General features: G+C 41.4%; 1 protein-coding gene across 1 annotated transcript in view; it reads right to left on the bottom strand.

Moving 5' to 3' along the window:
• LOC148347851 (glycylpeptide N-tetradecanoyltransferase 1-like) overlaps positions 1 to 14,523 on the bottom strand; it is a 45,330-nt gene extending 30,807 nt beyond the window's left edge. The window contains exons 1-8 of the mRNA XM_088324284.1: positions 14,476 to 14,523; positions 14,331 to 14,403; positions 14,130 to 14,274; positions 9,324 to 9,442; positions 9,128 to 9,219; positions 5,653 to 5,769; positions 2,807 to 2,977; positions 80 to 188 (exon numbers count right to left, since the gene is read on the bottom strand). Coding sequence (XP_088180410.1) covers positions 80 to 188; positions 2,807 to 2,977; positions 5,653 to 5,769; positions 9,128 to 9,219; positions 9,324 to 9,442; positions 14,130 to 14,274; positions 14,331 to 14,403; positions 14,476 to 14,495 — 846 coding nt within the window. The 5' untranslated portion in view covers positions 14,496 to 14,523. The remainder of the gene's footprint in view (positions 1 to 79; positions 189 to 2,806; positions 2,978 to 5,652; positions 5,770 to 9,127; positions 9,220 to 9,323; positions 9,443 to 14,129; positions 14,275 to 14,330; positions 14,404 to 14,475) is intronic.
• Positions 14,524 to 15,011: the final 488 nt, after the last annotated feature.

Raw genomic sequence — 15,011 nt, 5'->3', positions numbered from 1 at the left:
ATTGAAACAGAAGCAAACCAAATCAAAAATATCAGAGAGAGTTGTAAAACTCAGCCTCTAGGTGGCGGTATACACCCACTTCAGGCAGGCGGTAGAATTTGAGAGCTCTCTGCAGGGGCATGTCTTTCCGGATTCCGGGATATTGGACTTCCGTCAGTTTTCGCAGGTTCACAGGTCGATGGAACAATCTATTATTTTCAGGAGAACATCTCGAATTTAAACTCCCTTTTCAGTTTATAGTCTTAATTTATGGCAGTGTAGCACTTTTAACCTGCTGAGACAAACATAAGAACTGTTGAATAATTCTTTACAGGGGATAAAGAATATATGCCTGCGATTGGAATTGGGTATTGATTCCTATGGAAGGATTTTATATTTAATTTATTTGACTATAAAGGATTTTATACAATTTCATACAAATTACAGTTATTGAAAGCAATGAAGATTTTTCACAGAGGAGGCTGAAGTTCAATGACAGGTCACGTAGTTCCAAGTGTGGAGTGTTTTGGCTGGGGAATTTTGATAACGGGGACAAGGGCTGACGCCGGAAAGGAGACATTGTTTGGAGAAGTTGTTCTGATAAGGTTCGTTGGTGTGAGTTTTTTTAGACGTGGCGGCGCCTTTCGGCGAGGAGGTGGTGAAGCTGGCACCTGACCCGCCCCATGGGAGGGGCTTTCGTGAGACGAGGTGGCGACTAGGTGGGGTCCACGTGGGAAGTTCCTGGCCAGCCCATGGGGGAGGAGCCAACGCCCCAGCTTGTGTAAAAGGACTTCAGAGACAGAAGACGGAAGATCAGATCGGAGAATGAGAGGGACAATCGAAAAAGGAGGCTCGAGCGACACTAATTCGGCTGTATATTCGATGGAAGTTCACTTAGCTAAATTATTTAAGAAATCACATCTTCCCCCGTGTGGAAATGCCTGTCTCTTGTCAAATATTTTCCCTAAATTAAGAAAAGAGCATGCATTGTTAGGAGAATGAAGTTTGTGTTTGATTAATGGAGTTAGATAACTAATTCGAACAATTCGATAAACGCTACATTTGTAATATCGTTTTTTCCCGAAACAATATTCTATGTGATATTCTAATTCAGACTATTATACACAGGAAGACCCGCACCTTCATGGGGTCTCTCAGCAAAATGAGATTTGGGACGCCCTATGACTTGATCATTTGCATACCCACTAGAACTCATTCCATTTTCTACTCCAGAGGGTGGGACAGGGGTGTTAAACTCATTTTAAATGGGGGCCACATGGCCGGAAAAAAAACTCTCAGGGGACAGACTAGTAGGTTTAAGAGAAAGAAAAAAAGAATGAGAGTGAGAGAAAAAGAGACAAAAGAAGAGTGAGAGAGATAAAGAAGAGAGAAAATAGGAGAGTGTGTGTGTGTGTGTGAGAGAGAGAGAGAACCTAACCTATCTATCTATTAGATCTCTGACTCTCAGTCTATCTATCTATCTATCTATCTATCTATCTATCTATCTATCTATCTATCTATGACTGTCAGTCTATCTATCTATCTATCTATCTATCTATCTATCTCTGACTGTCAGTCTATCTATCCATCTATCTATCTATCTATCTATCTATCTATCTATCTATCTATCTATCTATGACTGTCAGTCTATCTATCTATCTATCTATCTATCTATCTCTGACTGTCAGTCTATCTATCCATCTATCTATCTATCTATCTATCTATCTATCTATCTATCTCTGACTGTCAGTCTATCTATCCATCTATCTATCTATCTATCTATCTATCTATCTCTGACTGTCAGTCTATCTATCCATCTATCTATCTATCTATCTATCTATCTATCTCTGACTGTCAGTCTATCTATCCATCTATCTATCTATCTATCTATCTATCTCTGACTGTCAGTCTATCTATCCATCTATCTATCTATCTATCTATCTATCTCTGACTGTCAGTCTATCTATCTATCTATCTATCTATCTATCTATCTATCTATCTATCTATCTATCTATCTCTCTATCCCTCTCTCTCTCTCTCTCTCTCTCTCTATCTATCTATCTATCTGACTGTCAGTCTATCTATCTATCTCTGACTGTCAGTCTATCTATCTATCTATCTATCTATCTCTGACTGTCAGTCTATCTATCTATCTATCTATCTATCTATCTATCTATCTCTGACTGTCAGTCTATCTATCTATCTATCTATCTATCTATCTCTGACTGTCAGTCTATCTATCTATCTATCTCTGACTGTCAGTCTATCTATCTATCTATCTCTGACTGTCAGTCTATCTATCTATCTATCCTTGACTGTCAGTCTATCTATCTATCTATCTATCTATCTATCTATCTATCTATCTATCTATCTATCTATCTATCTATCTATCTATCTATCTATCTATCTCTGACTGTCAGTCTATCTATCTATCTATGTCTGTCAGTCTATCTATCTATCTCTGACTGTCAGTCTATCTATCTATCTATCTATCTATCTATCTATCTATCTCTGACTGTCAGTCTATCTATCTATCTATGTCTGTCAGTCTATCTATCTATCTCTGACTGTCAGTCTATCTATCTATCTATCTATCTATCTATCTATCTATCTATCTATCTATCTATCTATCTATCTATCTATCTATCTATCTATCTATCTATCTATCTATCTATCTATCTATCTATCTATCTATCTATCTATCTATCTATCTATCTATCTGTCTATCTATCTAGACATCTATCTAGACATCTATCTATCTATCTATCCATCTATCTAGATATCCAGGGAGCGTTTGGAACAAATAGTGAATAAATCAAATCCAGACCTGCAGGAACTAAGCGGCGTGGGCAGCACCACGGAAGCGGCGTAGACCGCCTGTCGGACGCCCCGCTGCCCGAGCCGCCTGGCCATCTCGCGGATCAGGACCGGGGCCATCCGTTTCAGCCGCAACTTCTTATGCACGCACAAGAATTTGATCTGCGCCATCGGCTTCTCCCTGCAGAAACACATTCGCCACTTATATAGACGTCGTGATATGTATCCTCGAAAAGTTCCAGTAGTAAACTACATTTACTCGATTGTACTTTTGGAATTTGTGTGTATTCAAAATATTCCGACGGTGTTCATTAAAATAAGATACGAGTTTCTGTGTTTGTCTACCTGAAGCAGGGGTGTCAAACTCATTTGAACTCAGGGGCCACACTATAGAACAAACATTCTGTCGGGGGCCGGACTAGTAGATGAAAGAGAAAGAAAAAGAGAGATAAAGAAATAAGAGAAAGAGGGTGGGACAAAGAAAGAAAAAGAGAGAGAGGGAGAGAGCGTGAGAAACAAAAGAAAAAAAATCGTGAGAGTGGGGAAAGGGAAAGGGAGAGGAAGAAAGAAATCCAAAGAGAAATAGAAAGACAGAAGGAGAGATAAGAGAAAAGAAAGTGCAAAGGGTAGGAAGAGAGAAAGAGAGAAAAGGAAAAAGGGAAGTTAGAGCAAGGTAAGTTTAAAAGACACAGAGAGAGAAGGGAGAAAAAGAGAGACACGGAGAGTGGGAGAAAAGGGGTGGAAAAGAGAGAGAAAGAGAGAGAGAGAGAAAGAGAGAGAGAGAAATAGCAAGACAGAAGGAGAGAAAAGAGAAAAGAAAGCGCATAGGGTATGAAGAGAGAAAGAGAAAACAGAGAAAAGTGGAAAAATGGAAGTTCGAGCAAAATAAGTTACACAGACACAGAGGGAGAAGAAGACAAAGAGCAACAAAGGAAGATAAAAAGAGAGACAGAGTGGGAGAAAAAGGGTGGAAAGGAGAGAGAGAGAGAGAGAGAGAGAGAGAGAGAGAGAGAAAGAAAGAAAGAAATACAAGTACAGTGTCTTTGTGAGAGGCACCTGGCTTTGGCAACATCAAGTGGGCATATTTCAACCTGCAGCTCGTTTTTCTCTTGCGCTTCTCTGAGTGTTGTCTCGCGGGCCGGATTCAATCCCTTAGCGGGCACGATCTGGCCTGCGGGCCGCCTATTTGACACCTGTGAGTGTCAAACTTAAAACTGGGGCCATTAATATGATTGGCGCACTTCTTTTGAAAAGCATCAACAAGAACTCCAATCGGTCACAAGACATGCCTCTGGTGACATCAGCAGCATTTAAAAGAGAGGTGCAAACGACTATTTCTCTTTCCTTATTTATTTGTGTGTCCCTATACATTTTTCTTTTGGATTGATCAATCATTAGATTGATCAATGAACTAAAACATCGATAATTTAAGGCTAGAATTATAATATATCGTAGAAATTGGTAAATAGTGAGCACCACCTGCTGGCCGAGTTGGTAACCACCAGATTAGATTCTGAAACAAATAAATATAATCTAAAACGATTTTGATCGACAGTACTCAGACAGTGTTTGGGTGAACCCCCTGTGGATGAAAAAAAATATTTCTATCTCTTTCTCTATATAAATATATATAATTATCTATCTATCTATCTATCTATCTATCTATCTATCTATCTATCTATCTATCTATCTATCTATATCTCTATCTATCTATATCTCTATCTATCTATCTAGTTATGTCTATATATCTCTATCTATCTATCTAGCTATGTCTATAAATCTATCTATCTATCTATCTATCTATCTATCTATCTCTCTCTCTCTCTCTCTATCTCTTTATGTCTCTCTCTCTCTCTCTATCTCTTTATGTCTCTCTCTCTCTCTCTCTATCTCTTTATGTCTCTCTCTCTATCTCTTTATGTCTCTCTCTCTATCTCTATGTCTCTCTCTCGCCCTCTCTATCTCTTTATGTCTCTCTCTATCTCTTTATGTCTCTCTCTTCTCTCTCTCTCTCTCTCTCTCTCTCTCTCTCTCTCTCTCTCTCTCTTTATGTCTCTCTCTCTATCTCTTTATGTCTCCCTCTCTATCTCTTTATGTCTCTCTCTCGCCCTCTCTATCTCTTTATGTCTCTCTCTCGCCCTCTCTATCTCTCTATGTCTCTCTCTCGCCCTCTCTATCTCTCTATGTCTCTCTCTCGCCCTCTCTATCTCTTTGTCTCTCTCTCTCTCTCTCTCTCTCTCTCTCTCTCTATATATATATATATATATATATATATATATATATATATATATATATATATGGCTACAGCTATATGCACTGCGCATAGAGTACAAAAAAAGTTCCTATCCCTGCTCACAAGTGCCACCTGGTGGTTGTCAGGGTCACTGGTCAAATGTAAATAATAGAAACAAGGTATTTGTCAAAATAAATGTGCCTTAGCAAAGACAGACAGGCCTCTACTTACGCAGACGGGATTTAAGTAACGGGTTCAGTGTAGCGGAGTAAGAGTACAGTTTCTTCTTCACCAATTTCAAGTAAAAGTTAAAAGTATAGTGATTTAAGACTACTCCTAGAAGAATGAAATGTCTCAAAACTCACTCAGGTAAATGTAACGGGGTAAATGTAACTCTTTACTACTAAAATTCTGACCTCAGTCCCAAACTATACAACGACTGATAGGTAATCCTCATACTTGCTAATTCTATGTATCGATGCTTAAAGGGGCCATTCAGCTGATTAGAAATACACACTTTTAAGCAAGTACGTTTAAGCCTACTTTATGCATGGATTACATTCATAAGTTAATGTAAGAAAATTAAATTTGTCATATCTCTCTGCCGTACATAATTGACTTACGAGTCATAAATCTGCACACGAGCAGGGACGGCGGCGATGAATCCGACCAGCTTCTTATTGGAATCCACCCTGACGCCGCAGTGCCATCGGGCCGCCCAATTTGGGGGCCGCAGGACCCTAAGGGGGGTAAAAAGGAGAACGCGGCGTGGAATATGAATGAGAAGCGATGTCGAGGGAGCTCGAACAGCTCCGAGCATTTTGAGGCGGAACGAATTCACCCTCTCGCTTCGACCTGGGGGGAAGAGGAACTCCCAGAAATGTTAATTATTCATTCTAAAGTAAGAGATATCATGTCTGGAGATACGAAGAGCGTTTATGTGGATTATATCAGTGAGGTCTTGGATGCTAGAAGGTAAAGGGGACACAGTGGAGTACAGTTAACAATCGCTGTATCGCAATTTACTTTTCGTTACGGATTTTGAACGTGCATTGTGTTCTGCGTTCTGATTGGCTAAACAGTTACCCCGCCCCATTTTTGCATGTGCGTGGATAACGTTAAAATTGTCAGGACCAGGACAGGAAGCAGAACCCACTCGCGTAACGTTACTCACAGTTTATTGGGGAGAAGAGGAATGAGCGCACACTCGATCCGGGGATCATTGACGGTATTGTGGAAAGTAGAGACATTTGGAGTGTACGTGACTGACAGGACTTTGGGCGGGTCAGGACGTCTCCAACTCTTTGCTTAACTGATAAGAATTTGTCTGGGTTGGGGCGACTCGAATCAAGCGCCCGACTAGAGAAATATTTACTAATATATTTCAGAGCAGGACGTATGTCGGTCCCGCCCCAAAACATACACAAGAGAGCAGAGAGAGTCGAAATGAGAGTGAACCCCCTGTGGATGAACTCGACTCTCTCTGTTTTCTTGTGTATGTTTTGGGGCGGGACCGATATACGTCCTGCTCCGAAAATCGGAACAAGGAAGTGGTCAAAATCAAACAGATCGGGGCGAGAACAAAACAGGAGCAAAAACACAGGCAAGACGGGAGATTCACAAGGCTTGGCAAAACAATAACAAAAACGTGTCCATGGGCGGGGCCAATTGGGCGCCCTGGCAACCGTGACATGTATGTTGACTAAGTGACTAATCTACATGATGTACACGCAAATCTTATTCATTTTCCAGTTTCAGCCATACTGTCCCAGGACCTACAATAGATGCTTTCAATCGCTCACGAAGTTGGACGAATACGGTAATTTTTATCCCAAAAAATCATAGGTAGAGAAATCTTTTTGACATAAAGGGAATCCCTAAGTAGAAATCACTGCCATGTTTGTCTGGCATCTTGCTGCTACTCTTGGCACTGGCTTTCTTTTCCATCTAGTGGTCAAATACTACAAACTGGGGCTTTAAAAATGGCTGCCTAATAGATTATTTTGCTTTAATTCTAAAAAAGGAAAACAAATACTACAAAAATACTTTTACTGTAATTCTACTACAGTAATAATACGACAGTCATACAACAAAATACTACGACAAGAATTCTACTACAGCAATACTACTACGATAATATGAAAATACTTCTCAAAATTCTACAAAAAATATCACCACAGTAATAGTATAGAACAGGGTTGTCAAACATGCGGCCCGGGGGCCAGATCAGGCCCGCTAAGGGATTGAATCCGGCCCGCGAGACGACGCTCAGAGAAGCGCAAGAGAAAAACGAGCTGCAGGTGGAAATAGGTCCACTTGATGTTGCCAAAACCAGGTGCCTCTCACAAAGACACTGTACTTGTATTTCTTTCTCTCTCTCTCTCTCTCTCTCTCTCTGCCTCTCTCTCTTTCACTTTCTGTGTCTGTCTCTCTTTTTCTCTTTCTTTGTTTCTCTTTGTCTCTTTCTCTCTCATTGTCTTTTTACTTTCTTTTGCTCTCTCTTCCTTTCCTCTCTTTATCTCTCTCTCTAGGTTTCCCATTCCCCCCTTCTCCCATTCTCTGTTTCTCTCCTTTGTTTCTCTCCTTCTCTCTATTTCTATTTTGATATCTTTCTTTCCCTCTCTTTCTTTCCCTGTCTCATTAATTGTCTTTAGCTCTTGTTTCTCACATTTCACATTCTCCCTCTTCTCTCTCTCTCTCCCTCTCTCTCTCTCTCTCTCTCTGTCTCTCTGCCTCTCTCTTTTTCACTTTCTTTGTTTCTCTTTGTCTCTTTCTCTCTCTTTGTCTTTTTACTTTATTTTGCTCTCTCTTCCTTTTCTCTCTTTTCTCTCATTATCTCTCTCTCTAGGTTTCCCATTCTCTCCTTCTCCCATTCTCTGTTTCTCTCCTTTTTTTTCTCTCCTCTCTATTTCTATTTGGATATCTTTCTTTCTCTCTCTTTCTTTCCCTCTCTCATTAATTGTCTTTAGCTCTTGTTTCTCACGTTTCACATTCTCCCTCTTCTCTCTCTCTCTCCCTCTCTCCCTCTCTCTCTCTCTTTCTCCCTTTCTCTCTCTTTGTCCCACCCTCTCTCTTTTTCTCTCCTTCGCTTTGTCTTATTTTTTTCCCTTTTTCTTTCTCTTTAATCTACTAGTCCGGCCCCCGAGAGAATGTTTGTTCTATCATGTGGCCCCCGGGTTAAAATGAGTTTGACACCCCTGGTATAGAACAAAAAAGTCTACAGAACTATTACAACAAAAATACTACAAAAATATAACTGCAGTAATACTACAAAAATACTAGATATACCGGTACCACAAAAATGATACTGCAGAAATATTATAAAAATACTGATGTGGAAATACTACTGCGAAAACACCGCAAAAATACTACGAAATAAAACTACAGTAATCCTACAAAAATATTTTAGTAATCATACAAAAGTCTGACTGCAGAAATACTAAAACAATATGAAAAAAAAATATAACTACATTAATATTACAAAACAAAATATTAAAAAAAAAAAATTTGGGGCGCCATCTGCCTCCGACTCTGATTGGCTCCCTGTCCTTAATTAAACCCACTCCTGTCTGTCACCTGTTGTCAGTCCGTCTGCAAACCTCAGTGAATACTAGGCAAGCCTTTTTTCGACCCTGACTCCCACCTGTCCCATTTTCGCTGCCGTCTGTTTCCGGCTACGAGCCGCTTTTTTTGAGACCACTTCTGCTCTCCCGTCCCGACCCGTTTCTGACACGACCACGTTTTTTGCTCTCCTGTCCCGGCTATCGACCTGTTTTCCCGACGCCGCCATCGCTCGCCATGTAAGCGACCTGCTTCCCGCGTCCAGCAATCCCTGGATCGTGGGCGCAACCCCCTCCCTTTCTTCTAATAAAACTTCTGAGAAACGTTACGCGAGTGGGTCCTGTTTTCGTTCTGGTCCTGACAGCTTTAATTGTGTAAAATGTCGATATCTTCATGTATATTCATTCCTAAATTTAAAAGAAAAATGGTATAGGTGTCCAGGATCGCCCCCTAGGCCACATTTTATAACCCAATGTGGCCATCGACCCTAAATAATCGCCCACCCCTGGATTACTGTATACAGCGAGCAGGTTTTACCATTGAATATATTCCACGGAGAAACCGCATGAGACCTTGTTCTCCTCATCTTCTGCGTAGTTCTCGTTGAGGAACGTGCAAAGATCTCGCGTCTGAAATTGAGAGCTTTCGGGTTACAGGGCTCCATTTTCCAGGAGCTGGCAGCTAAAACAAAGAAGATTTTGTTAACGGAATTAAACATGGATTGACTGTATACCACCGACAGCTCGCTCAGGTCTAAAGTGTCCCAGGAGAAGCCGGGAGGGAGGGAGTAAGGTTCCTCTCGAGCAGGAAACTCGCCTTCGGTTATCGGGCCGTGGTTCACCGTGATTTCGTCTGTTTCCACAAAAAAAAAAAGAAAAACGGGTCAAATCATGTTTATTTTATAAACCTTAATCACGGGAAGTTTTAAAGGGCTGTACAGACCACTATTACACCGTCCCCTGATCTGAAACCTACATGAGGGCAAGGGAAAACAGATTTCATCCGGCCCTCGAGACAAAGCAGAGAAGCACAAGAGAACAACAAGCCAGTTCCATCTATCTATCTATCTGCAGTTTTAAATATGTCCACCGGGTGTCATCAAAGCTAATTGCCAGTTCCAAAGCTGTATTTGCTGACTCACATTTATCAACCAAAGAACATTTGAGGAAACAAATTTAATATACAGTGCCGTACAAAATTATTGGCCCCAAGAACTGTTAAACATGTGGTCAGTCACGGTTGCCATGGTGCCCAATTGGCCCCGCCCTGGGCACCAGCTGAAGCTCATTGACAGATTGGCTCCTTGTCAGTATTTAGTCGCCTTTTGTCGGTCCGTCTGCGAATCTCCGTTTTAACACAGCAAGCCTTTTTTTTTCTGCCTGTACTGTATTTTTGCTCTTGTTTTTTGCTCTCCTGTCCCAGCTACTGACCTGTTTTTTTCGCTCCAGACACCGCCATCGCTCGCCACGGAAGTCCCACTTCCACGGCTGAGCAACCTACTCCCCGCGACCAACGATCTCCGGATCGAGTGTGCGCTCCTTTCTCTTTTCCCCAATAAAACTGTGAGTAACGTTACGCGAGTGGGTTCTGTTTCCTGTTCTGGTCCTGACAGTGTCATAATGGGTTAAAACTTATTGATAAGTATTTTCTAAGAATCAACAAAATGGGAGACACAATCATAAAAAAAGAAACAGAATTTATTCAAGATTTTATATTTTGCTTAAAATTGAAAATGTAAAAGTAGGTGTTGCAAAATTATTGGCCCCCTTTGAGTTCATACACCTCTTTTTGGTGCGGTCACTCCCAGTCTTTTCGGGTATGTCTCTTTAAGTTTGGTACATCTTAAAACAGAAATATTTGCCTATTCTTGTCATGTCCTGCACGGTTGTCATGGCGCCCAGCTGGCCCCGCCCCTTGACACCGGCTGAGACGCATTGGACTGATTGCTCTTGGAGTACTTAAGCGCTCCTTTTGTTTAACCCTCGTTGAAACCCTGTTCATGCCCGTTTGATCTGAGTAATGCCTAGTTTGTAATTTTGATTGCCTGTTTTTTGTTGTTTTTGGTCCGTTGGTTCCTAATTAAAGTGACAGATCGTCTACGCATATGAGTTCCGACTCCCTGCTTCCCGGTCCGTTTCCTGACAATTCTTCCTCACAAAACAGTTCACATTTCGGCATTTCTTCAGATATTCACACAAATGCTCGAGAGGATTTAGGTCTGGACTTTGTTTTGGTCATCCTAACACCGTTGTATTTTAAATCCTTGCATTGTAGATTTTGCTTTATGTTTAAGGTCGTTGTCCTGTTGAAAGGTGAACCTGCACCTGCACCCAACATATTTTCTGCCAGAATCGCCCTGTAGTTTGCCGCATCTATCAAATCGAACATTCTTCCCAGAACCAGCTCATGATACTGCCACCCCCATGTTTGACAGTGGGGATGGGGTTTTCAGGGAGATGTGCAGTGTTACTTTTACACCAAACGTTACACTTAGCATTTAGCCCAAAATGTTCAGTTGTAGTCTCATCTCACCAGAGCAACTCGTTGTACATGTTATTTATGTCTCCCATGTGACCTAGCTCATGATACTGCCACCACCATGTTTGACAGTGGGGATGGGGTTTTCAGGGAGATGTGCAGTGTTACCTTTACACCAAACGTTACACTTTGCATTTAGCCCAAAATGTTCAGTTGTAGTCTCATCTCACCAGAGCAACTCGTTGTATATGTTATTTATGTCTCCCATGTGACCTAGCTCATGATACTGCCACCACCATGTTTGACAGTGGGGATGGGGTTTTCAGGGAGATGTGCGGTGTTACTTTTACACCAAACGTTACTCTTTGCATTTAGCCCAAAATGTTCAGTTGTAGTCTCATCTGACCAGAGCAACTCGTTGTACATCTTATTTATGTCTTCCATGTGACCTAGCTCATGATACTGCCACCACCATGTTTGACAGTGAGGATGGGGTTTTCAGGGAGATGTGCGGTGTTACTTTTACACCAAACGTTACTCTTTGCATTTAGCCCAAAATGTTCAGTTGTAGTCTCATCTGACCAGAGCAACTCGTTGTACATGTTATTTATGTCTCCCATGTGACCTAGCTCATGATACTGCCACCACCATGTTTGACAGTGGGGATGGGGTTTTCAGGGAGATGTGCAGTGTTACCTTTACACCAAACGTTACACTTTGCATTTAGCCCAAAATGTTCAGTTGTAGTCTCATCTCACCAGAGCAACTCGTTGTATATGTTATTTATGTCTCCCATGTGACCTAGCTCATGATACTGCCACCACCATGTTTGACAGTGGAGATGGGGTTTTCAGGGAGATGTGCAGTGTTACTTTTACATCAAACGTTACACTTTGCATTTAGCCCAAAATGTTCAGTTGTAGTCTTATCTGACCAGAGCAACTTGTTCCACGTGTTATCTATGTCTACCATGTGTCTTCTTGCAAATTCGTCTTTCCACTCTTCTATAAAGTGCAGATTTATGCAGAGTATGACTAATAGTTTTCCTATGCAAGGATTCTCCCCCCACAGCTGTGTATGCCTACATATCATCCAATGTGATTATGGACCTCTTGGTTTATTCTCTGATTAGTTTTCTCCTTGTTTGGGCTGAAAGTTAAGACGGGCAGTCAGGTCCGCATTAGTTTTTTTGCTCTACACATCGTTATATTATTGTTCTGCTTTACGATTTTGTCTCACATGTTTTTCATTCTCAAAAAATGTTTTCATTTGTTTTTAGATTTAAGTTTGAAACCTGAAATGGGGGAAGATGACAAGAAATTCCAGGGGGGCCAATACTTTTGCTAGGTGCTTAGTTTAAGGCCATACGATTACACTTACTTCGTGATCTCCGAGCTAAAACAAGTGACACCCCCACGCTGAGTCCGATTTATTTGTGACACCCTTAATCACCAATTATCTCCAAGGACTGAACAGGTCACAATGACACCATCCCCTGATCTGAAACCGACATGCGGGAAAGGGAAAACTCAAAAACCTCAATAGAAAAATATAGGTAATATAGTGATAATACAGTGATTTATTCAGCGCCTTCTCGTTATAAAAAAACCTTTTTGTTAGAAAAAAAGAACAATATTTATTTATATAAATAAGCTAAACGATTCATACCAACATATATTTTTAGAAAACTAGAAATATGAGAAGTAAAACGCTTCCAGAAGTACCGTATTTCCCGCACTATAAGGCGCACCGGGTTATAGGGCGCACCCCCAAAAAATAGTTTTTGGTCCTATTTTTGACATACATAAGGCGCACCGGATTATAAGGCGCTACAATGGGAAGGTGGACAAAACAGTCAGATGGTTCAGTCCAACTTATTACCCCCTTAACATTCTGAAAGAAGCAAATACGTGTCTCAAACATATACGGAAACGGTGTCCGTACGATGTCACTCAAATGCATCGTTCCAAATATCATTCGGAAGGTTAAAGTCTTGGGATTCAAGAAATGCCAACCATTCCTTAGTTTCTATTTTCTTTCTCGCTCGCAACTTTACTGTGCATATGACAATAAACACTTGGAATTGAGTTGAATTTTAAAAAGACCCATCACAGAAACATCGATATCACTCTGAAACAAGATACTGGGAAAATATATAGCCGGAGTAGCTCACCGAAGTCGTTGCGTTCAATAATAATGTGCAACCATGATCCTCTTATATCCGTGAGTGTAGTAAATCCAGGGGAGTCAAATATTTATAAATACAGACTAGTAAAACATGTTTTCTCTATGCCGTAGTGCAACCCGACGTGTGATTCACATTCATCTTTTTCGGCCAATAGCGGGCTTTGTTTCGCCCCTTTAGCCTATGCGAGCCTGTAAATGATAAAAAGGATCCGCCCCCTTTACCTCCGAACAACTTTAGCTAATAGTGACTGATTCAAATGATGATTGACACATTGGTTAGGAAATGAAACGCCGGTATATAAATCCCTGTCACGGGACCGGACCAGATCGGAGGCAGGAGGCAGGAAGGGTGAACTCATTCGCGTTAACGATCAGTAACTTTTATCAAGGAAATAAAAGTCGTCCAACACTCAGGGACACAAACAAAAACAGGCTTACAGGCAAACAGGAACTCAGACTAGGAATACTCACAAAACAGGCTTTTACTCAGAACGGGCAAGTACAGGTTTCCTCAAGTCAAACAGAACAGAATAATGCAAAGTAATGCAATGAACCCGCCACCGGCAAACCCCAAAACCCGCCCTTAAGAAGCACAAACGCAAATTAGAAAATCTGCTACAGCCGGTGCCAAGGGGGCGGGGCCAGCCGGTCGCCACGGCGACCATGGTGGACATGACAATCCCAGCATACACCGCGGACAACTTCGCCTTCGGGGGAAAATCTAGTCGGCAAGACTTAATATTGATCCATATATAAGGCGCACTGTATTATAAGGCGCATGGTCAGCTTTTGAAAAAAAATAAAGGCTTTTAGGTGCGCCTTATAGTGCGGAAAATACGGTAAGACAAAAAAAACTCGATTTCTTATATTTTACCAAGTTTTGGAACAGGCTGCGTGTTCCAGAAGCGGTACGTGCGCCCCGAGGCCTGCTGCAGCGTCCTCGGCATCGTTTGTCCAAAAGAGAAAAGATGCAGCGCTCTTCGTATCTCCTGCTGCTTACTCTCGGGTAAAGAATCCAGCTGAAACGCACCCCGGGTCAATAAATCCAAGAGGCAAAACGGACGCTCAAACGCACCTTTTGGAAAAGATCTCTCGGTTTTTCCGCTCTGGGTTGATTCCCCTTCTCGCCATCGGTGTCCGACGCTGTCCTACAAACCCCAAAAAGAGACATTATCATTCACCAAGCGCTCCTTCTCCCCTCATGCTAACAGTAAACTCACGCTGAATTCAAATGGTTCATTTCCAAGTTTCTCTGGGCGAAGACTGAGTCGTTTTTTGTCTCTCTTATCTTGGCTAGCAAGCCACGGGAGGAGCAACCGCTGTATTAAGTCACCCAGCCCAGCAGCTAGATAATGGGTAGGGTTACTTGAACTGGATTACTTTCAATGACTTTTGGATGACTACTGGGAAACATGGCAACAATTTCAAGCCTTTACAAGCACTTTTTTCAATCTGTGAAAGCACATTAAACGACCAATTTTTTCCAGGATTTCAAGCACCCATACGAACCCTGATTAGAATCAATGCAAAATGAACTCTTAGCAGTTATTATTATCAGGGTTGGGTAGGGTTACTTTAACTGGATTACTTTCAATGACTTTTGGATTACTCCAATACCAAATATGCTAATAAAAGACAAAAGAAACTAAATATGAATCAAATGATGACTTACAACACGTGGTAAGCTTTCTCTCCTGGCTTTGATCTCTTTAATCTCCGGCAAAACGAACATTAAATGCGACAGAAACCAAATGAA

This window comes from Urocampus carinirostris, chromosome 19 (assembly GCF_059441175.1).
Source record: "Urocampus carinirostris isolate Australia breed hairy pipefish chromosome 19, RoL_Ucar_1.0, whole genome shotgun sequence".
Lineage (NCBI taxonomy): Eukaryota > Metazoa > Chordata > Actinopteri > Syngnathiformes > Syngnathidae > Urocampus > Urocampus carinirostris.
Note: the sequence above shows the minus strand (reverse complement) of the source record. Positions and strands in the feature narration are given on the sequence as shown.